At 33.8% G+C, this 23,222-nt stretch overlaps 1 protein-coding gene across 1 annotated transcript; it reads right to left on the bottom strand.

The window, feature by feature from the left end:
- Positions 1–94: 94 nt before the first annotated feature.
- On the bottom strand, positions 95–19,719 carry LOC121378421 (synaptogyrin-2-like). Its single transcript, XM_041506594.1, has 4 exons — positions 19,594–19,719; positions 12,844–13,063; positions 11,027–11,181; positions 95–4,674 (listed from the first exon to the last, which is right to left on the bottom strand). Exons 1-4 carry the CDS (start codon positions 19,708–19,710, stop codon positions 4,480–4,482), a joined length of 687 nt encoding a protein of 228 aa, XP_041362528.1. The 5' UTR covers positions 19,711–19,719; the 3' UTR covers positions 95–4,479.
- Positions 19,720–23,222: the final 3,503 nt, after the last annotated feature.

The raw sequence follows: 23,222 nt of genomic DNA, 5'->3' as shown, positions 1-23,222 counted from the left end.
ATATACACATCAAATTATACACATCAGCTGCAATATATATATACACACACCCTTCTAAGCATGGCGCAGGTATGAATGACAGCAACAGTTTATCTTTTGTTTTCACTATTTATTTGTAATGTGTTTGTACGAACATGAACAACAGAATTAAAATACACAGTAGTGGACATAACCAACAGAAGAAAAACACAACTCGTCCAAAACAACAGCGTGAAAGATAATGGTATAAAAACAAAGATAAACAAAATAAATCTGAAATGTAGAGGGATATAAGCAAGAAAAGCATATTTTATTTCTATAGCTATAAATAAAAATAGCAATACTGGAAATACAACATAAATTGTTATGTAACTTATATCAATATTTATATAAACTATTAATAAATAGCACTAAAAATATAAATAAGGATCTCATATGTGATAAATGTACATCTAAAGTACTGAATTTTTATATGGATAATAAAAAAAAAACCCCAAAAAAAAACCTCACAACATAGCCATTGTAATACAAATTTTTAATATTTGAGATAAGGAAAAATGGTGTAAAAATGAGCGAAAATTAGTAGCCAATTCTAATGGAATGCATAATCATAAACTTGAATTAATTATTTATCTACAGGTGACAATTTAAATCCACCACTAACCAGGTCAGTGTACACTATATCTGTACTTACTCTACCGGTATCATACACACATTATACATCATCACACACACAGATACATATATATATATATGTAGACACATTGTCACAAAACCAATAACAACATAACTAAGGAACATGTATGTGTGCTATCTCTACAAACACATTTTAAAAGACACCACAAATTGACAGAATATTCATGTTATACAAGTGATTATGAACAAGCAAACAAACTCTTTACTAATGAAAAAATCACAGTAACATGTTGACTGTTGAAGCCATTATGCTTGGAAGTGGGATCGTTTATACACATATTGTATTTTGACCACATCACAATGCTAAACCAATGTAAGCCTGATCCACTGGGCATTAACGCAGTTTAGTTCACAATGGGCTGAGATGAAATAAAAAAATTTTTTTTTTTTTTTTTTTTTTTTTTTTTTTTTATGAAGTTGATTGGCAAACAGGTGGTAGACCATTATAAATGTTTCTTTTAGTGTGTTGCATTATTTTGATAAAATGGAATCCGTATACATTTTATGGATTATAAAAAAATTAATTTAAAAAAAAAAAAAAAAAGAGGAAAAAGAAATAATTTAAGCAGGTTGTATCATAAATGAGATATATTTTTTTTAATTATAAAAACCAACATATTTCATAAACCACTAACACCAGATAAGCCCAAAGTTGACAGGCATATTCCAACATTGGCGCCAAGCTAAAGTGTGCTGCATATACAATATAGTTACATGTAGTGTACACAAATTTTGTCTTTCGTTTTCTGAAATATGACAATGATCACCAAAACAATGTTACCATTTGCTAATTTCTAAATATGGCATACAAGACATTGTTATAAAGTCTGACAAAACATTTGTTTTGTAACTATAATAAATAACTACAAGTCACTTTTCTTGCCTAAGTACACAGTTTGTCAAATACAACACTATTAATACTAGTAATATTAATACTAGTGACACTTCGTGCAAAATGATGGTTATGAAAAGACTGGCCCAATAAAAAAATTAAAAATAAATAATTATAAATGACTTTCAATTACACGTTTATGTGCTAAATATATCTATTCAAATGATTAAAAAACCAATGTCAATGACCTATTTTAGTCCATTAAATAAAAAGAAATAAAATAAATTATTCTATTTATAATTCCAATTTCAAAGATTCAAAATAAAACCAAAAATGTCACCCTATTTCACAACAAATGGGCAGACATAAAATATAACCAATACATCTCACAAAACAATGTATTTTTATGGTCACAAGACCCCCAATTAGTCAAATGAGAACTCCATCTCAAAGACTCAACACTTGTAGCTGAGACTAAAAATCATTCATTTTTAATCACAATGTAAGCCCTACCTGAAGTCCAACTACAGTTAAATATAGCATGAACTCTACATACACTGCAATGTTCTTCAAGGAATCAAATACGATTCAGTGATTTAGATTTGATTCAGCCATACACACCAGAGAACCATTTCTAGTTTATAGTCATGTTGTTTTAGCTTGCATAATGCACATCCAGAAAAACACTCTGCATATTAAATGCATGATTTCAAATTTTTTAAATAAAATTAATTAATAAAAAATGCTTTTGTCAATCATAATAAAAAATATAAGTAACAGAAATTCTCTAACAAGCATTTTAAGATTCTAACTGAAATAACACTAACTATGTCATAAATAGCAACAAAGACAAATTATGTTCTTGTATCAAAAATCAATTTGTAGGCAATAAAAAGATGAAAAACATTTTATCATAAAATTATTTTTGTAAGAAAAACGAAACAACCCCAAAACAAAGCAACTATACATAGAGAATCAATTTTTTTTTATGAAAACAACCTGTTCACAAAATATGACTATTCAGGCTGCTTGTTAAAACATATCGACCAATCAAATCTTTCATTGCTAAATTATAATGAATCAGACCAAATCCTGACCAATCAGGTTAAGAAATTATGACCAATCACACAAATTCTGTTTCTATGTACAACGACCGACAGACCAGTACAACGTTCAACAAGCTACTTCAGTACAACAATCAGTTATAAATAGTGTCTAACCCAGCAAATACCTATGGTGTTGTCCTCAGAACATCAGCGCCCTCATTATCAGAACATCAGTGCTCTCATTCTCAGAAACAGTGACTACATTTTCCAATCCTTGTTACAAAATAACAGAAGAAGCAGGTCCAAATTTGAGGGAAAGGCATGCTTTAGAGGAATATCCCCCCCCCCCCCCCCCACCTGACACCTCCATAGTGAACAAGTAAGGTTCATGTTTTTTTTGTGGAAGATTTCATTCATATACAGCTCAGATTGTTATAGAAAGGTGAATATGTAAAACATTTAAGAAAACAGTCTGACCGAGGAAAGCCATTCCCACCACTCAACAGTTACCACTAATCAGGGTTGACCCATGCAAAATCTTCCGTATGCAATTGAAATAAAACTGCTTTGTACTTTGCACTAGACGAGATTAATTTTATGGAGTACAATTACTGTACTTGATCTCTTAACAGACTAAATTAAATTCTCCTTTTATTTAATTGTTGGCAAGTGTACTTAGTAGATCAAAGAGAATGGGAAAATACACCAGAAGTAACTGTCAGCTATAATTAATATTTTTGATTTTTTTTGTATTAATCTACCAGTTGGTTTTTTATGAGGCCCATAAAATGTTATTCACTTATACAGGTAACCATTTAATGTTTGTTTTGAACTAGTAAAGATAATAGGTGGAAAAACATAATAAATAAAACCCTATTCACAACTGATGTCTGGGTCTATACTCGACAACAAACATCACCAACCACACTACTGGGTACTAGCTTTTATCAACTTGACATTTAAACTCGACATTAAAAATCCCTGAAATGATACTGGGTGCCAGTTTGTACTGATCAGAATAAAGCAAAGAATGGCAAACATCAGTGTGCAAAAACACAATCTTCTTGGACATTGAAACAAAGCATTAATGTTTTATTGTTTAAATTCTAGCATCATTTGAAAACACAATCTTCTTGGACATTGAAACAAAGCATTAATGTTTTATTGTTTAAATTCTAGCATCATTTGAAAACACAATTTTCTTGGACATTTAAACAAAGCATTAATATTTTATTGTTTAAATTCTAGCATCATTTGAAAACACAATCTTCTTGGACATTCAAACAAAGCATAAATATTTTACTATTTAAATTCTAGCATATTTAAAAAAAAAATTAATTAACCAAATAAATTTTTAAGAGTTAAAGTTTAAGAATCAAGTTCCAAAGTTGTAAAACAAAAACATGTTTTGTCAGTTATTTAAATAATAGTAACATACTGAAATAAAACTACTAGGTAATATACATATATAGATGTATAATAGATTAATGCTGAATGCAATGGATTGAACAAATGTTTTTTAAGTTTCTTATCATTATTATGAAATAAACTTAAAGCAAAAACTAAAAGAAAAAAGAAAAAAAAGAGAAAAAAAAACAAAAAAAGAAAAAGTTATGTACTTTTTAAAAATACACTAAACTGGTACTGGTATTTAAAAAAATGAAAAAAATAAAAAAATATATATATATATATATATATAAAAAAAAGAAAAAAGAAAAAAAAAAACCCAACAGTTTTGTTTTGCTTATACAAAAACATCTAATAATCAGATTGGAAAATAAAATCTAGACACATAAACACAATATTATTATTACTACAGGAGTCCTAAGAATATGTTTGCCGATCTGAGCTTGTAAACCATACAGCTGGCCAAGATGTAGCACTCTGCGCAGCGTGACGCTGGTGTGCCGCACGGAGATACACGGCTCAGTATGTGGGAGCCTGGTAGTCGGGAACTTCCTTCTGCTGACTGAAGGGAGGCTGCTGGTAGGGGTCGCCGGTGTCACTTCCTGGAAACGAAGAGTAGGGGGACGAGGCGTTGGGGTCCGGTTCGTAGCCAGAGGAAAAGACATCTTGAGCCCCAGCTCGGTAGCGGCGGATTGCGAAGAACGTTAGAGCAGCCTGAAAAAGAAAAGAAAAAAGAAAATATTATTTTTAATAACAGTTTATAGTCCGTTCCACAGAGAACACCTTTTTTCATAGCATGGAATTTACTACAAGTTATTTATTTCTGAGCAAATTGTTTTAAGGAAATGTTTTATTACATACCTATTCAATCTTACCATGTAATAAATTTATTTTTTATTAAAAAAGAAGAAGAAAGAAATGTTTTATTTAACGACACACTCAACACATTTTATTTACGGTTATATGGTGTCATACATATGGTTAAGGACCACACAGATTTTAAGAGGAAACCCGCTGTCGCCACTACATGGGCTACTCTTCCGATTAGCAGCAAGGGATCTTTTATTTGCACTTCCCACAGGCAGGATAGCACAAACCATGGCCTTTGTTGAACCAGTTATGGATCACTGGTCGGTGCAAGTGGTTTACACCTACCCATTGAGCCTTGCGGAGCACTCACTCAGGGTTTGGAGTCGGTATCTGGATTAAAAATCCCATGCCTTGACTGGGTTCCGAACCCAGTACCTACCGGCCTGTAGACCGATGGCCTGCCACGACGCCACCGAGGCCGGTCCTTAACGTTGGCAAGTATTATTGTCTCTGATATACCAGTTGTGGAGCATGATCGGTTGAACAGGAAATAACTCGGCAAGTATTATTGTCTCTGATATACCAGTTGTGGAGCATGATCGGTTGAACAGGAAATAACTCAACAAGTATTATCGTCTCTGATATACCAGTTGTGGAGCATGACTGGTTGAACAGGAAACAACCCACTATAGTCCTTCCCACAAGGAACACCTTTTTTCATACCAAAGAATTTACTACAAGTTATTTATTTCTAAACCAACTGTTTTCTAAATAGCACAGACATTTATTATTATTAAAAAAAATTCAAAACACCTTCTTTTTCTCTTACGTCAAACCAAACTGAAAATTTTTATTTACAAAAAACATTTTTGCAGGAAGATGGGATGGACTATAGATGCATTGAGGAGCATCCATTCAGAGAGAGTGTGATCTATCTCGGTCAGTAGAGCACTTGTACGAGATGCTTTCAACTTTTTGTCATAGGAATTAACCCATTTGTGGGGGTGGGGGTGGGGGCAGGACGTAGTCCAGTGGTACAGCGCTTGTTCCAGCCAGTGCACCATGACTGGCATATCAAAGGCTGTGGTATGTGCTATCCTGTCTGTGGGATGGTGCATGTAATAGATCCCTTGCTACTAATAAAAAAGATTAGCTCATGAAGTGGCGACAGCGGGTTTCCTCTATCAATATCTGTGTGGTCCTTAACCACATGTCCGACGCCATATAACCGTAAATAAAATGTGTCGAGTGCATCATTAAATAAAACATTTCCTTCCTTCCATTTGTGGGCTCATTCTCCAATTGCTTTTTTCCCTCTATTCTAATCATTGCATACTACTAAGGCCATTGTATGTGCTGTCCCGTTCCTGTGAAAGTGCACACAAAAGAAGAGAGTCGGTTTATACACGGAGGCAACAAATTGGTGCATAAAATTCCGATCGAAAATACTCCTGACCGTGATTTATAAATTTTTATCAGAACCGTAGCCTTTTACAGATTATGTAACAGTAATTTGTGCATAGTATAAATAAAACACCCCATCATGCAATATTATGCAGTTTTTTGTTCTTGAATGCATTATAAGTTTGATGAATAATAATAAAAAATTACTTGTTTTATTGTAATTTCAATGGTAAAAACATATTCTTTCCAACTGTCCGCCATCTTTGTTTGACCTGTGCTGGGACCAGTCTTTCATATAGCTAATTTAAGCTACAAAATGGTGTTTTTTCTTCTAACAAGTATTATATTTCTAATATTATTGTTTTGTTGGGAGGGTGCATTAAACTGTAAAGTAATGCCATAAATAAATTAAGCTCATTATTAACAATACCTACTGAAAAAACATAACATGAATTTCAAGACGATAATTACTCCCACTATTGTCACATGACCATACCATATACAGTGAACTGTAGTCACGGACCGCATGATCTTTTGTTTCTGTGTGTGTGGTGGGGATTAAACATGCCTCAATGATTTTACTTTTTGCTGTCCAGTGAATAAATTAGTTGCAGTGATATGTTGTTAGAGCTTGAATTATTTATTTTTCTGTTATGCTTTATCAGTTCTAAATTATTTTTCACGGCATGGTAGATGTTAGCATTTCCGCATTGATTGCGATCGCGATTACCGTGTTTGTAATAATTAAAGGGAAAACAAATATAATGAACAAGAAAAGCAGAAGTCTATTTGTTGACAGTATTATTGAAATCGATACAACATACAGCTGGACAAATGATGACTTCGGCTTATACACAAGGCCGATGATTTTGTACTAAATATTTAGGGTCAAACTGAGAAGTCGGCTTATCCAAGGAGTCGGCTAATACACGGCAATATACGGTATAGGTCAGAATGATCAAATATTTGATATCCAACAGCCGATGATTAATAAATCAATATGCTCTAGTGTGTCATTAAACACAATAAACTTTAACCATTGAGAGATCCATAACATAGTTAAACACTGTGCCTGAGCTAAATCCTGTTCCCACGACAACCTCATAATCGTCATATGATAAATATTAATATTAAATTATACATAATGCTCTCATCATCTATTATAGATCATAAGAATCAGCTTACAAACTGTTTAACTTTTAAAAATATCATTAGTGTTACTAAAGAAAATAAGTTTATTCCAATCAAGCTTTAATGTTACAACTCAGATATGCGCTATTGATAAGTAAATAATTTTGAACACACATTTTATGTTATTATCTGCTTTCACCTTGATTAAGTTCCTCAATTTCAAAATTGTTAAAGGAAACATGTCACGAGACCATATTATAGCTCATTTTAAAAGCAAAATGATATAAAAATAATATACAAATAAGTTTATAACAATAAAATACGCGTAGTTAACTTAAAATGAAGAAATTACGCCAATCAGTATCAAAGTACGATTTATGCATATTTATTCGTGAGCGTTCGGAAAAAAAGGGAAGTGACGTCAGAGCCGCTGTACTCTTCCATTGTTGTTAACTGTTTATATATGGAGTAAGGGCCTTACGATCTTTTCAGTCCAGCAGTGCCGTACTGCGCGGCCTTTGGGTGTAAAAATAAACAGTTTAAACGATCGGGATTGTCTTTATACGGTTTTCCAAAGGATTGTAGCCGAAGAAAGACGCGTGTATTTTATCGCAAAACAAAAGATTGGACACCAACACCGCATAGTACTTTGGTGTCAGCCTATTTTAGTATTTACAGCCCAGAGCTCGAACGTTACCCAGAGACAAAAACAGTACTCGGTTGTGAATGCCGAGGTGTACATTGTACATATTTAGCACAAAGATACACCTCAGCATGATGTATTTATATATGTTAAAACAAAAATGTCGATTTTTTCTTTCTTTTTTTTTAAAAGAAGAGATTTTTCATGTTGGGCCTACATAACAAAATCTGTATTCACCGTCCGAAGAAGGAAACGTCAATAATTAATTAAATATGGCATATACAAACATAGGATTTGGCATGATTATACATCTCAGTACGATGTATTTAAATATGTTTAAAAGAAATTTAAAACATTTAAATAATGATTTTAATCTTCGGGCGGAGTACGTCACAAAAACGTTCCTCATCGCCCGAAGCCCCAAAGTTCAATACAAAATAAACCACTACTGTCGGTGTCGAAATAACTATTATGTTTCATCCACGAGCTGACTTGAGAATCGGAGTGTTGTTTTAGTTAATTGGTCCTTTCTTTCCGTGGCCTGCACATGTGATTACTGATTGGCAGGTGTATGTTGCAGGGTATCGACCAGGTAAGTGATTACCACTGTCTAGACATACGTACAAAATACTTGCCAGTTTTTTAAGATCACAGGGTATTGTGGCGTAACCTGTCGCGACTATAGTACAATGTTAATGGACATTATCAGCCGCCCTGCTTCATTACTGTAAATAATGCTGTAAAACCTTTGATTAAGTAGACTTTCCCATCTAAAATGACAAAACTGACCAATTACGTAGTACCAAAGAAAAGAAAATTATCACATGGGTATCGTGAGTGGTGGTTTTTACTCTAACGCACCCTACCAATAGGCCTAATAATATGCTGCTTTTTTTTTAAAGAGAGGAAAATACTATAACCCCCAGGCCTTTCCCCAGGATTTTTTTAAGGCGCTTACATATTTAGCATCATTATAAGACAAAAATCAAGCCAAAAGAAGTGGGGTAGTGGGTTGAAAACAGCCTTCAATCCATCAAATCATGTTGGGTTTTTTTTGGGGTGGGGGGTGGGGGTAAAACTTTAAAAAAAAAATAACCCATCAATTCCCCACCCCCAACAATTTCATAATTTGGGCCATGTTGTTCCTGTTGATTTCAGCATCATGTTAAATGCTTGTTGTGATTTCTGCTTGTAAAATACCTAAGCTAAGAATGCTGACGTCACAGTATATTCATTTATAAAAAAAGAAAAAAAAGGTAATAAAATAAAATGTTACGGTCTTTTTAAAATCCAGCTAACTTATTAAATGTCACCTCACAGTTTTACAAATATATATCTAGCATTATCTAACAAATATGATTATTGTAAACTAATTCAGTGTACGTGTAACTGCAATTTTTATAAATACTGCATGTTCATTTCCCGCGATCACGATCTGCATGCGTGCTCACGACCATAGGTACAAAATTAACAAAGACAAAGGAAATAACCGAAACTGCAGTTAGGTATTCATTGATGCAAACAAATATTGCTTTTCTACAAATTTACATCAAGATTTACTTCTGTGTAACTGTACTGTTTAATGTCCGCAACGATGTCTCTTGACACGTGGGTGTCAGCTGACTCTGAAGCGTGACATATATTACGCCAAGAGCTTTCTTCAGTTCAGCCAACGAACGTTCTTCCTAATGTTCGCGAACTATTTGATTGGTGTCTGTCGTGTCCATTTGGTTTAACGTGAAGCACACAAACCAGCGTAGCGAACGTTTTGTTACCCCATTTCGTTCTATTGATGCAAATTGAAATATATTTAGTTAAAAAGTTGATAATACTCTCAAGTCATTTATGTTGTTTTACAAGTCAGTTTAATGAAAGTGAAGCGCCTTGTAAATTAGAGCGTTTGTTTATACTGTGCATACAGATTTCATTATGTACAGCCCGAACATGAAAAATGCGATATTTTCTAAAAAAAAAAAAATGTTTGTCCTACATTTATATTTTTTACATCATATCGAGGTGTATTTTTATGCTAAATATGAACAGTATACACCTCGGCATTAGCATCAGAGTTTTGGTTTTGTCTCCGGGTTACTTTCGGGCTCCGGGCTGTAAATTGGTCGACCGGTCTGGTCTGGCACCATCGGTTTCTCCACCCTCCGACTCGCTATCAGTTTTTTCTTCAGTATCACTGTTGTAAGTAAATTTACGAACAGCTCAAATTGATACGGCAAAACGTTTTGCGAACGAACATTCATTGCTGTGCAAGTCTTAGATTCTTTATGAGTGGTACGGACTAATGCTTTTAAGTGTAAGGCTTCAGATCAAGCGCCGCGTCTCTGACGTCACGGACCTCGTGATTGCCCTGCTCATTAAAGATCGGCAATTTCCGCTAAGAGCTCGTATCTGTTTTTTTTTTAATGGAGATATTTAAAGAATTAATTTTTTTGAAATCTTTTTTTTAGGTGATTCAATTTATGGTTGGTGCCAAATATAGGTTACGTGACATGTTTCCTTTAATAATTTTCATTTAAAGAAACAAGAAAACATGACAATAATATCAAATTACAAACACCAATAAGTGAATTCATATTTAGAATTACTTAGTGAGTATATGGAAATGTATGTAAAATTAGATTTTATGGAGACTCAGTCTGCTAAGAATATTTTGTGCCACTAAAATAAAGGTATTTTTTAAGCATTTCTGTTGAAATCATACTTACTCTGTGAAAATTATTTTATGTTCAAAAAGAAAAGAAAGAAGGGAATCTAGAATCAGTCAGAACTGGATAAACTTCACTAGCACTCACCAATAATAACCACACTCCAGCTTTCCTCTCACAGGAATGAATAAACTTCACTAGCACACACCAATAATAATCACACTCCAGCTTTTATCTCACAGGAATGAATTAACTTCACTAGTACACACCAGTAATAATCACACTCCAGCTTTCATCTTACGGGAATGACTAAACATAACTAGCACACACCAATAATAATCACACTCCAGCTTTCCTCTCACAGGAATGAATAAACTTCACTAGTATACACCAATAATAATTCACATGGCATGCTTACCCATGTTGCAATGGAAAAAAATGAAAAAGCTATGGCTGCCTGGATGTTATCCCTGCCGTGTCCACGTTTATTGTAATATGACGCCATGGGATCGGCATTCACCCACTTGTCAGTCATGTAGCAGAAGCCCACAAACCACAGGAACGTCCAGAAACCTGAGAAAAGAAAGGTGTGTTTCTTTAGAAGGAAGAAAATGTTTTATTTAACGACGCACTCAACACATTTTTATTTACGGTTATGTGGCGTCAGACATATGGTTAAGGACCACACAGATATTGAGAGAGGAAACCCACTGTCGCCACTTCATTGGCTACTCTTTTCGATTAGCAGCAAGGGATCTTTTATATGCACCATCCCATAGACAGGATAGCACATACCACAGCCTTTGATATACCCATCGTGGTGCACTGGCTTGAGCGAGAAATAGCCCAATGGGTCCACCGACGGGGATCTTCCCAGTTTCTTTAGAAGTCAGAAACCCTAGTATAGTTTTTTATAATTGAAATCAGACATTACTTGCAATTTTAAGTTTAGATTATCCATTTCCAAACATCTGAAGTGTTTATCATCCTAGTGCTTGAAATACCACAAAATACATTTTTCGTAATTTTAAAAACAAATATACCTGAAGTTAATAGTTATGAGAAGTTAATAGTTATGGAGACAGGCTCCATTCTATTTTGAGACATTATTTCCCCATTTCATGTCACTTTTGTTTCTTTCTATTTTAACTTTAATATCCAGATGCGTTTCAGGTTTGTAGATCAACAAAACTTAGTGTCCATTTTCACGGGATATAACTAGAGCCTGCAACTTCAATGTTACCTCAACATATTTTAAACTATGGTTATTTTGGTATCTAAGAGAAAAACCCCACTCAAGCCATAGTGGATACTCTTATCAAAAACCAGCAAAGGATCTGTCAATAATATGCACTTTCTCATAGCTGAGTTAAAATTAAACAAGTCTTCATCAGGAAAGGAGAGTGACAAATTGATCGCCTTGCAATAAATTGTTCAATGCATTTTATTTGAAACATTATGTGATTGCTCGACATGCATTATTTAAGGAGAGTTATCTTCAGCCTGCCTTGATGCTGCTCATAACGAAGACTGCAATCAGAACCCATTTGTATTCCTCAAATACTACGTCACAAGAATCCACAAAAATCAAATTACTTTGATGGATTTTTTTGGTTTTCAATGTGTTCAGTGACCAATTAAGTCAGAATTTAAATAAATAATATAATTAATCTGGCCATGTAAATGATACATATTCTTATAGATTTTGCCTAAATACAGTATCACACAAAACACTTCTGTTTTTTCTTCTATATTTTAAGGCTCAAACTTAAGAATTTGATGCCCACTGCAATTTTAGGAAAAAATGCTGTGGGTGATATGGCCAACCAACAGCACTTTTGAGTCTACGTACGGCATTTAAAAAAAAAAGTGACGTGTGCAGCAAATAAACAAAAACGTTATTTTGCTATATGTAGAAATATTACAAATGTTAAATAACGGCAGATAATGTACACCAGGTGTATACATTTTGCCATCATTGAAGAGCTTTACGGACTGCAGTAACTTTTATCCAGCGGCACTGAAGTGCCATTGGTGATGCTTCCAACCTATGACAATTTATATCTCAACAATAACAACTGGTGCCGGTGCCATCGTTATGTTGTGGGAATCTAATTGGATTATCATTATTTTAATCAAATAACATTACGGGAATCAGTAAGTTTCACTAACTGTCATTTACCAAAATTAACCATTATTAACATTGTTTGGTTTGCTATACATGTACATAGTTACCTGAAACAGACAAGTCAGCTATAACAGCATACTTTCTGTGCTGTACACTGCTGATATTTTCAAAAAGTGCGTCTGTGATCAGGAATCCAATACAAAACAGGAAGGCGAGTACGCCAATGCCCGTTCCGTAGCCGCACGCGTTGCTGTCACCACTCATCTGACACTGGTTGGCATACCAGCCACCCGAGGAGATGCAACCAAACACAATGATGGAAAACAGCTGTAAAAAACAAAACAGAAAACACTAAACATTTGAACTTCTTTGTATGCAGGGCTTAACCTGTCCATTGTCAAATTAGCCAAATACTTAAAATTAATGTTTATACAGTGAAACCTGTCTAAACCGGATCACACTGAGGAATTAATATTTATCTGATTTAGACAGGATCTGGTGTTTAGAGGTCCAAGCTGGAAATGTTTTATTTAATGACGCACTCAACACATTTTATTTAGAGTTATATGGCGTCAGACATAATAGTATACAGATATATAGAGAGGAAACCTGCTGTCACCACTTCATGGGCTACTCTTTTCAATAAGCAGCAAGGGATGTTTTATATGCACCCTCGCACAGACAGCCTTTGTTACACCAGTTGTGGAGCACTGGTTTGGTTGCAGGGCTAGCTCTGCCACTTGTCAAACTTGCCAACTGCGAATTTTAAGAACAACTGGCAAATTTTATTTTAATTTAGCAACAAAACAAAAAAATTGCATGATAATTGATATTTTGTTGGGAAATAGCTTTAGGATTTGCATATCTGAACTAATTTGGCGAAATTATCTGACCGCCCAGAGCAAGCCCTGAGGTTGCGTTTTAGAATTTAGAAAATTCGGGTCCATGAAACTTTTATCAAATTACTTTCTAATAATTTTCACAAAAATACTCCACTTGGCTCCAGGTTTCTCAAAACGGGCTAAAATATAATTCTTTCAAGTGTCAGCCCTAGTATGTACCTGTAGCTAAAATAATAATAATTTTAAAAATCAGTCACCAAGATTTCAAATATTATAAGAAATGCATGTTCGACTCCATATTCTGTCATCATATGAGAAAAATTGTTTGAACTACTTTACCAATGCATGAACAAAATCTAGTCTCAAAACAAGAATTAATTACATGTATTTGTTAGCCTTTGGCAGTTTTGAAATATTTTTGCCTAGGCAAATGTTCACCTGCGACAATTTTTAGTTTGCTAATAGCAATTTCATGCTGTGTTCATTAGAAGTTGTCAATATTGTATATCCCAATTTTGTTCATTTCACGAAATAACCCGTGAACACAATTTGTAAACTAGAGTGCCATAGGATTTTCTGTCTCAATCTTCTTAACACCTGAAAAAAATGTTGGAACAAACACAAATCATTTGTGCAATTATGAGTTGGGGTATATTAGATTGGAGTGACAGCGCAGATTGTCTATAAACTGCCTAACGCTCTCCTCTTCGGAAAGTCTTGATCACAATTTGGAACTTGTGAACTGATGATATATACGAGAACCAACTGAAAGCAGCATTAACCCAGTAATGTTTAAAAGAAATAAACAGGTATTGAAATAAGCCATGTGTCTGGTAACCCAAAGTACTCCAGGTTACTATAAAATACAGACTTGGTAACCTACAGATTACAACAAATATGTATTTCCATTAATATTAATCTAAAATGCCTTCACTAAACACCGATACTTTGTTATTCAATCTTATTACTGTTCTCATTGTATTCAGGACTAGCTCTGGTACACCAAATTGCAGGAACAACTGGGAATTTTTTTATTTTTTTATTAATTTGCCAAATTGTTTTCATGTAATTGGTATTTTCTTGCAAAATAACTGTGGATTTTGCGTTTTTAAAAGATAATTTGGCAAAATATGTTGTTCACTCAGAGCCAGTCCTAGAATTGATTGGGAAGTTTTAGTTTAATAATAAGATTTTGTGGAAAACTAAGTACTGTTCTGGACTTTCTATGACTTGAACGATCATTCTTGATAATTTTTATCCAATGACCCCAAAATACCAAAGTGAAGCCCATGAGCTTTGGCAATTCATACTTCTGTGACGTTAAGTTTGAGTCCTGCAAGGTTAAAAATACACTAGCCCTACTTTATATAAATACAATTTTACTATTAGGAATAATCAGATATGTCACCTAAAGAGAGAGATGGCCCTTAAAAATCCATAGATTTTTTAAATTTATTATTATTTATTAATTATTTTTTTTGGGGGGGGGCAGGATATTCATATTTACAAAATAGACTTAAATGCAACATTTGACCAAAATGTTGGGCAAGGCTATAGTATTTATTCAATAGCCTATCATTAAATACCACTAGCCATGGGAGTGGGGTTACCTGGTCCTGAAAAGAATTAGATGAATCCTGCTATGCCTATAACAAAGCTTATTATTTTAGAAAGAAATGAAAAAAGAATATTTAACAACACCTCAGCACTTGGTCGATGAATTTATTTCCGTAAATATAATATTTTATTTGATATTGCCATTTTCGGTGCAACTTTCAAAAAGACCACCGGCGTCAGTGGTGTTATGGTTAGGCCATCGGACATAAGGCTGGTAGGTACAGGATTCGCAGCCCGGTACATGCAAAATACATGTTGGACTCTTTAACTTGTATAGTATTCAAGTCCAGTGATCTCCTATATGTCTGTTACAATTTCAGTGCTAGTAATTTGTAATTAACATTTTTTGTAGTTTTTTAAAATGATGCTGAATTTATATTTAAACAGATCAAGAAAAATACAGGAAAATAAATGAATGATTTCTCAAGATGTCATTATTTTATGTATTTATGAATTTTTCAAGTGGAAAAAATGTGAGTACAAGTTATAAACTTGAACCCTCTCAATGAGGTTGTTGTCAAAAATTAATCCAGTAGTCAGGACGTTAATTAAACATTTGACTGTAATGCAGCATTTTCAAAATTGTATTTTGTTACTCAGGTGTTTTATCAGTGGCATGTGGTACTGGTAAGTCACTGGGTTAGGATCACTATATCTGCAAAAAGTATGCACTATATCCTAAACTATCAAATTCCATCCCATATCACTTCCGCACTCTTTCTAATCACATTGCGCAAGTGCAAACTTTAATACCACTGCATATATGTATCAGCTAACTAAGCCTCGATCGATCAAAATAGAAAATGAGGGTGGAAAAGGGTAAGATTTGTTTTTTCTCCCTTGTACAGTACCGGTAATTGTATTATTGCATACAGGAACCACATCCAAAGGTAATAATGTATTAAAACCTTTATAAATGATGAGACTAGATTTGACAGATCGGTAATGATTGTCATCTACATGAGTTTTGTCTATATTTATTTACAAGTCACATGACTGACACTCTTAATGGGGGGGGGGGGGGGGGGGGGGTGATGTATGGAAGGCTGTTTGTGTCAGATCCACAACTGCTATTGACAAACAATATTAGTGGATTTTTTTTACTGTTTGTAGAAAAAAAGCTTCTTTTTTTTGTTCAGCCACTTGAGCTTTTTTTCTTCTTTTTTTCAGCCACCATTTTCCTATATTCTTGAAAATTTATTGATACTTGAAAATGAAAAGCTGTTAAAGAGTAGAAAAACAATAGTTGTTCGCATCAATGAATACCTAACTGCACTTTGTTTATTTCCTTTGTCTTTGTTAATTTCGTACCCATGGTCGAGAGCACGCATACAGATTGCAGGAAATGAACATGCAGTATTCATACAAACTGCAGTTAAATATACACTGAATAAAAATAGTTTACAATAATCATATTTGTTAGATAATATTAGATATACATTTGTAAGATTGTGAGGTGACATTTAATGAGAACTGGATTTTAAAAAGACCGTAAATTCTAATTTTATTAACTTGGTTTTTTTTTCTATAAATGGAATATATACTGTGAAGTTAGCATTCTTAGCCTAGGTATTTTACAAGCAGAAATCACAACAAGCATTTAACACGCAGGCCCATAGGAACAGAAATCAACAGCAACAACATGGTGCAAATTAATTTTTTAATTATGAAATTGTTGGGGGTTACTTGAAAAAAAAGAAGAAGAAAAAAAAGCAATTCTAACTAACATAAAGATTGCTATTTAAAGAAATAATAAGTTTGATATTAAAAAAAAAAAGGAAGAAAAAAAACAACACCCTCCATAAACATCCACCCACCCCCATATTTCTGTATGTCTGTTAATTTAATGTCACAGGCATGTTTAATGTTAGTGGGGGGTGGGTGTATGGGGTACTGGCTTCCAACTCTAAAGATAATGCATTACCCCCCCCCCCCCCCCCCGACACCTGCTGAAAAATCGAAACAATATATTAACTGCTCCTACCCCCATTGCTGTCTTTTGTTTTGATCAGGTAATACAGATTTTTAATTCAGATTTATTCCAGTTAGCTGAAAAAGATGCATTTTCATATTCATATATAAATACTCTATACAGTACTGCGTAAAACAATTTTGGCTAAAGCATTTTCAATATGGCTAATAAAAATTCAATGCAAAGGTAAATAAAAAGTTTTTAAATATAATTCTACTTTGTATTGGACATGGTAAACAATGATGTCGTTAAATTTATCCGGTTGTTGGATTGAACATGCACAGTAGCGGTTTTTTTTTTTAATTGGATGGAATTCAATATATCATGAAAAACGTGAACCGGGCTACCCCATAAATTGGTCTATTTCCATTTGACTCGTTTTAAAGGAATTTGCATACGACTGAACCGTGACATCAAAATACTTTTGTTGAATTAAGAAAACCTTCCAAAAAACTAAATGCACAAATAAGTAAACATTTAAAATATTTGTATACATAGAGAAATGAATGCACAACCACCATTTTGTACTGTGTGCATATATCAAATGTTGTGTAGTATTAAACAAACCTAAATAAACAAAGTTTTACACTGCTGTCATTGTCAAAGTCTCGTCTGCTTCGCAGATTCATTTCATAAAGAGTTTTGGTGACGTCACGTGTAACTCTTGAAAACAATAGCCCGATTTACAGGAGTAGCTGAAGAAGCTCAACATTAGACTACGACATGCATTTAATCTCTTCACAACAGAAAATGGTTTGGATATTAACATTTGTTGGTTGGTTTTGACGGAAAGACTCCCGTATTTTCCCCCCTATTGGGGTACTGAATTAATTAACTATATTAACTGGGTATTGCAAACTACAAACGACGTAGTGCTTGGCCTGGATTCAAACTCCAGACCATCGGGATTATAGCTGAGCACTGTATCCACTCAACCACACAGTGGATCAACAAGTGAAACTGAATTTGAATACTTATAAATCTCATAGGGTGTATTTTGATGGAATTAACCGAATGTCTATGGAATAAAATGAAGATTTAGTCTCATAATGCCTCATTCTGTCTTCTGTGCTATATTTCTTCCAAAAGCATCATAAAAAGCACCCTTGTATAGTAAATTTTACACAGAAGTCAAAATGTCTAATTTTTCAAAGGCAAAACATAGTAATACTGGATTATGATATATAAAAATTATGTTGGTTTTATGGAACAAATTGTTTTAAAAGATACTGTATATATAACTATCCCTAACCCTAACCTTAAAATAATTCTAACAAATTTTTCTTTAAAATTGTTAGGGGGAAAATAAGGACCACTTGCCCAAACTATTTCCCGTTAATAGCCAGTTCACGGTTACTTGCATCCGGGTCGTTTGGCCCTAAAACCATTTCGAACTCTGCATTGTTTCGCCTGTAGTCCTATTCACCCAGGGTTGGTTCGCCCTAAATCTCATTTATATCAAATCGTTTCGCCCCCCCACCCCCCAAATAAATATATCATTATAGTTTTGAAGTATTTTTTTTCTTCTGTTTATTCATTATTCATTACAAAATATTAGTTAATTTTCTGTCTTTGGATATTAATGCCTCATCAGCTGTTTAATTTCTGTCAGCTGAAGCTAGGCGAAATCAACATACCTTAGTTGGCGTTTGAACCTCGCTGGGTATGTAGTATATTTAATAAGAAACCACAGTATATCAGTGGTATGCAGTGTGACTGTTCATAAATTAATTATAAAATAATAAATGTGAATACATTGTCTGTACATTATCTAAGGCCTGTATGTATTTCGTATATATTGCTTGAGTAAATAATATTGGAAATAAACAAAATTATAATATTTTTTTTATCTGTAAATATAAACACGCAATATAGACTGCAATGTGTGACATAAAAATCAATGGATATAGGACAAATCAATGAATGAATGTACTTTATTAACAAAATAAAAATTAGGGCGAATCGAAACATGGGGCGAAACGACTCAGTTGGAGGTACGAATCGACCATGCTCAAAAAAACTACTTGGGTGAACAAGTAATAAAGGGGAAATGACTGTTATCCTGTTACTCAAGGATATATAATATATAGACTCATGGGGTCACATGATCATGATGATGGCAACAATATGACCATAAATCTTACACATTCTTAACACAACAGTGTCTGGTAGGAGTTTCCTTTGGCACTGTCACGTATAAAGAACATTATAAATACTTATCATAGAGAGTTAGGGTTAGGGTTAGTGACAGTGCCAAAGGAAAGTCCTTCCTATTTCAATAAAGAAAACAAACGCTTGACACCAAGGGGAAGGCCCCGTTCAGTTTTAGTGCAAGTCACAAGCGAATCGATAATGCGAAATAGCCGCAGTGGAACCGAAACATACTTGGGAAAATGATGTGATTTACACGAACATTATCAACTCACCAAACTAATTAATCTTAGTATAACTTGTGGCTTTTTTATATATTCTATTGGATCAAACGGCCCACCGGCCTTTCCAGCCCCGTAAGCTGTGCCTCCAACTGCAGGATTCGACATCATTGCTACAGCTTAATAATGTTATACACTACAAACTAAATATATTACGCTTTGCATTACAAGAAAAACCAACGCTTAAATATAGGTCTAAAACCCAGTCTAAGTAATGTGCATAAACTTAAACGTCACAAAGTACATTGTTTTGGGGGGAAAGGTTGGAGTGGGGTTTTAATACAATAAGGGTTTAAAGTTTTTACTTATGGTTGTTTTTAAAATTAATTTTGGGAGACAATTTATTAATTATAAAAATAATTATTAGGTCACTCTTCCGCATAGATTATTAATAAACCAGATTTTATTAATTGTCTGCGCATATCTAATTTATAAATATATGACACACAACCAGTCAATAATAAAATATTTCGGCCCCACATTAGTTCAATTCAAGACATTTCATCCCCAAGCTAGTTCTTCCTCTAAGTAAAATACTGAATTGGAACGAATTGACAAACGATGCATATTTGTTTAATGACACCCTAGCACATCATTTATGAGATATTTTAGAACAACATTTTTTAAAAATCAATAAAATAAACAAATGTTAAGAATGAAATGGATAAAGATAGATAAAGTGCGGTTGAATTTTTGTTTTTAATTTTACGATTAAAAAAAAACAAAAAACAAATTATTGTACAAACATAATACACTTTGAGCATTAAAAATGAACCATAGTCATTTTGTATCATGGTCATTTCATGTTATAGGCCTACTACCCGGCTATTTCGTACCATGTCATATAATTCCAATCTAATTGAAATTAGCTCCACTATTACATGTGGATCTAAAGACAGCCAGTTGGAGCTCATGTCCACCAATCAAAACTTTACTTGCAGAATCCTGCCAGTGATTTAAAACTAACAACACTGCGTAGTCCCCAATGTCCAGGTAACATTTCGTCTGTAAATAATAATTTAAATATTGACCAATCACACTCCGCCTTTTATAACGTTATTTGGGAGCATACAAATTCTAAAAATATCGGGCGAGTCTATTTTAGTGGCCGCAGTACAGCGAACCATACCAATACGTACGGGGTGGATTATCAGTTTTCAATTTTACATTAAACATTATTTATTTATTTATAAAATTAAAAAAACCTAAATCAATCTTCAGTTTTACATTACAAATTATTTATTTTATAAAATAAAACATGTTTTAAGGCATTCGTAATTCACACGAAACATGTCGTATACCCTCAGGATAATTCGGAATGTTTTCAAATTATTTTTAAATCACTGGCAGAATTTTGCAAGTAAGGTTTTGATTGGTGGACATGAGCTCCAACTGGCTGTCTTTAGATCCACATGTAATAGTGGAGCTAATTTTAATTAGATTGATATAATTCCAATGTCGTTTCGTACCAAAGCCATGTCGTACCATTTTGTACAATGGTCATTTACATATATGTTATGTAAAATTCGGCTTGTAGGCATTTTATCTGCAAATATTTAAAAACAAACAGGGTATAGGCATAGGCGTACGGGGTCCCGTATGGGGGCAGGATGGCTTTCGTCCGAATTAAACAGAAATGCCCGAATCTGGAAATAATTTTTACGTCACGAGCTTTAGCGAGTGATGGAAACATTATTTTACAAGTGACGTAAATTTTATAATGAGTGATACCAAGTTTGTTATTCTAATTATTATCTCAGCTATTTTTTCCCCTCTAAAAAACCTTTTATTTTCAATATATAAGTATTACATGTACATGTATATAAAAACAATGTAAAACGTTTTACATACTGTTCTCAATATTGCTATAATTTTTCATTTTATCCACGTTCACAGGTAATTTAAAAAAAACAAAGTTCTATTTAAGTTCTAAAAACCAAATTTCTGTAATTAATTGTATTAAAATAACATTTTATTACAAAGGAGAGGCGTGAATGCAAAGTCTTTGAACTACCTGACACCATTATTTATATTTGCCAACTCGTGATGATGTTACATTTATAGTAGGTAAAGTAAAGTAAAGTAAAGTAAAGTTTGTTTTATTTAACAACGCCACTAGAGCACATTGATTTTTTTTATCTCATCATCGGCTATTGGACGTCAAACATATGGTCATTCTGAAACTGTTTTTAGAGGAAACCCGCTGTCGCCACATAGGCTACTCTTTTTACGACAGGCAGCAAGGGATCTTTTATTTGCGCTTCCCACAGGCAGGATAGCACACACCATGGCCTTTGTTGAACCAGTTATGGATCACTGGTCGGCGCAAGTGGTTTACACCTACCCATTGAGCCTTGCGGAGCACTCACTCAGGGTTAGGAGTCGGTATCTGGATTAAAAATCCCATGCCTCGAATTTATAGTAGGCTACGGACAGAGTCATTGCATTTTTAAAGCGCCCATTCGTCCAATAATATTGGAGTTATACTAATTATGAATATAATTATTGCCACAATTATGAGTGTCCGCTGGAGTAACAAAAACAAAATAATATTATATTGTAAAAGATAAATATCACTGTTAACTTTGTATAACAGTTGCAGTTGTCTATGTGTCACGAGGAACACAAAGTTGTTTTGCCAATGGGATTTGATAAATTGCCTAAACGAAAGTAAATATAAATAAATAAATAAAATTATACTGGGCACAAAAAAGGAAAAGATACGCTTGTTCAAGGTTAATTTTATAATAAAGTAAACTTAAACCATGCAGATACACAAATGTTTTGCCAACGTTTAGTCAAATATGTAAACTGACGGCGAGTGTGTTCTGTATTGTGATTGGTTAATTACATTATTTGTTCGGGATCAAATAGACAATAACACTCGGAAAGCTAATAACGTCATTAAAGGCGAAGTTGACGATTCAAGGGTCTATAGTTAGATTGTAGCCAGGTATTTTTTCAAGAAATACCAAATATACAGTCAGTTCTGTAGAAAAACCATTCAGTTTAAAATGGACATAACGATATTGAGTTTTTAGATTTGCGGGTGTTATTGTCTATTTGATGCCCGCAAATGTTTCATTTTTGACCTCCGGCTAACGCCTTCGGTCACAAATAACATTTGCGGGATCAAATAGACAATAACACCCGCAAATCTAAAAACTCCATATGGTTATCTCCTAAATGAGGAGATAACATTACACAACTCAGGCTGTTTATATTTCGAATAAAGTCTATTTCAGTTGTATAAAATTATGAAAGAAAAGAAGAATACAATGTTCAGTAAAATAGGTTTAAACCATATAACCATAATTTATTATCAAATTAACCTGTCACACAAGGCATATGTACGGTGGCCGATTTCCGCCAAACAAACTTACAACTTTTTAGTACGGCGTTATAACGCCATATACAGCATTATAATGCCCTATACAGCGTTATAACGCCTTATGTTACGGCATTACAACGCTCTAATTTAGGGCTTTGTAATGCCGTAAAATAAGCCGTTATAACGCTGTATAGGGCGTTATAACGCCGTACTAAAAAGTTGCAATCTTATATTATGTTTACCCACACCTTCCTACCACAAACAAATACTTTTAGTACGGCGTTTTAATGCC

Source organism: Gigantopelta aegis, chromosome 8 (genome assembly GCF_016097555.1).
Source record: "Gigantopelta aegis isolate Gae_Host chromosome 8, Gae_host_genome, whole genome shotgun sequence".
NCBI classification, from domain to species: domain Eukaryota; kingdom Metazoa; phylum Mollusca; class Gastropoda; order Neomphalida; family Peltospiridae; genus Gigantopelta; species Gigantopelta aegis.
The sequence above is the reverse complement of the archived record's forward strand: the minus strand, read 5'-3'. Positions and strand labels throughout refer to the sequence as shown.

Excerpts from the sequence above, each read along its gene's own strand:
- LOC121378421 (XM_041506594.1), bottom strand. The coding sequence starts at position 19,710 with ATGATGTCGAATCCTGCAGTTGGAGGCACAGCTTACGGGGCTGGAAAG. Across the intron at positions 11,182-12,843 it reads AGCTGACTTGTCTGTTTCAG|GTTTCTGGACGTTCCTGTGG; the intron begins GTAACTATGTAC and ends TTCTTTTCTCAG. Across the intron at positions 4,675-11,026 it reads TTTTTTCCATTGCAACATGG|GCTGCTCTAACGTTCTTCGC; the intron begins GTAAGCATGCCA and ends TTTCTTTTTCAG.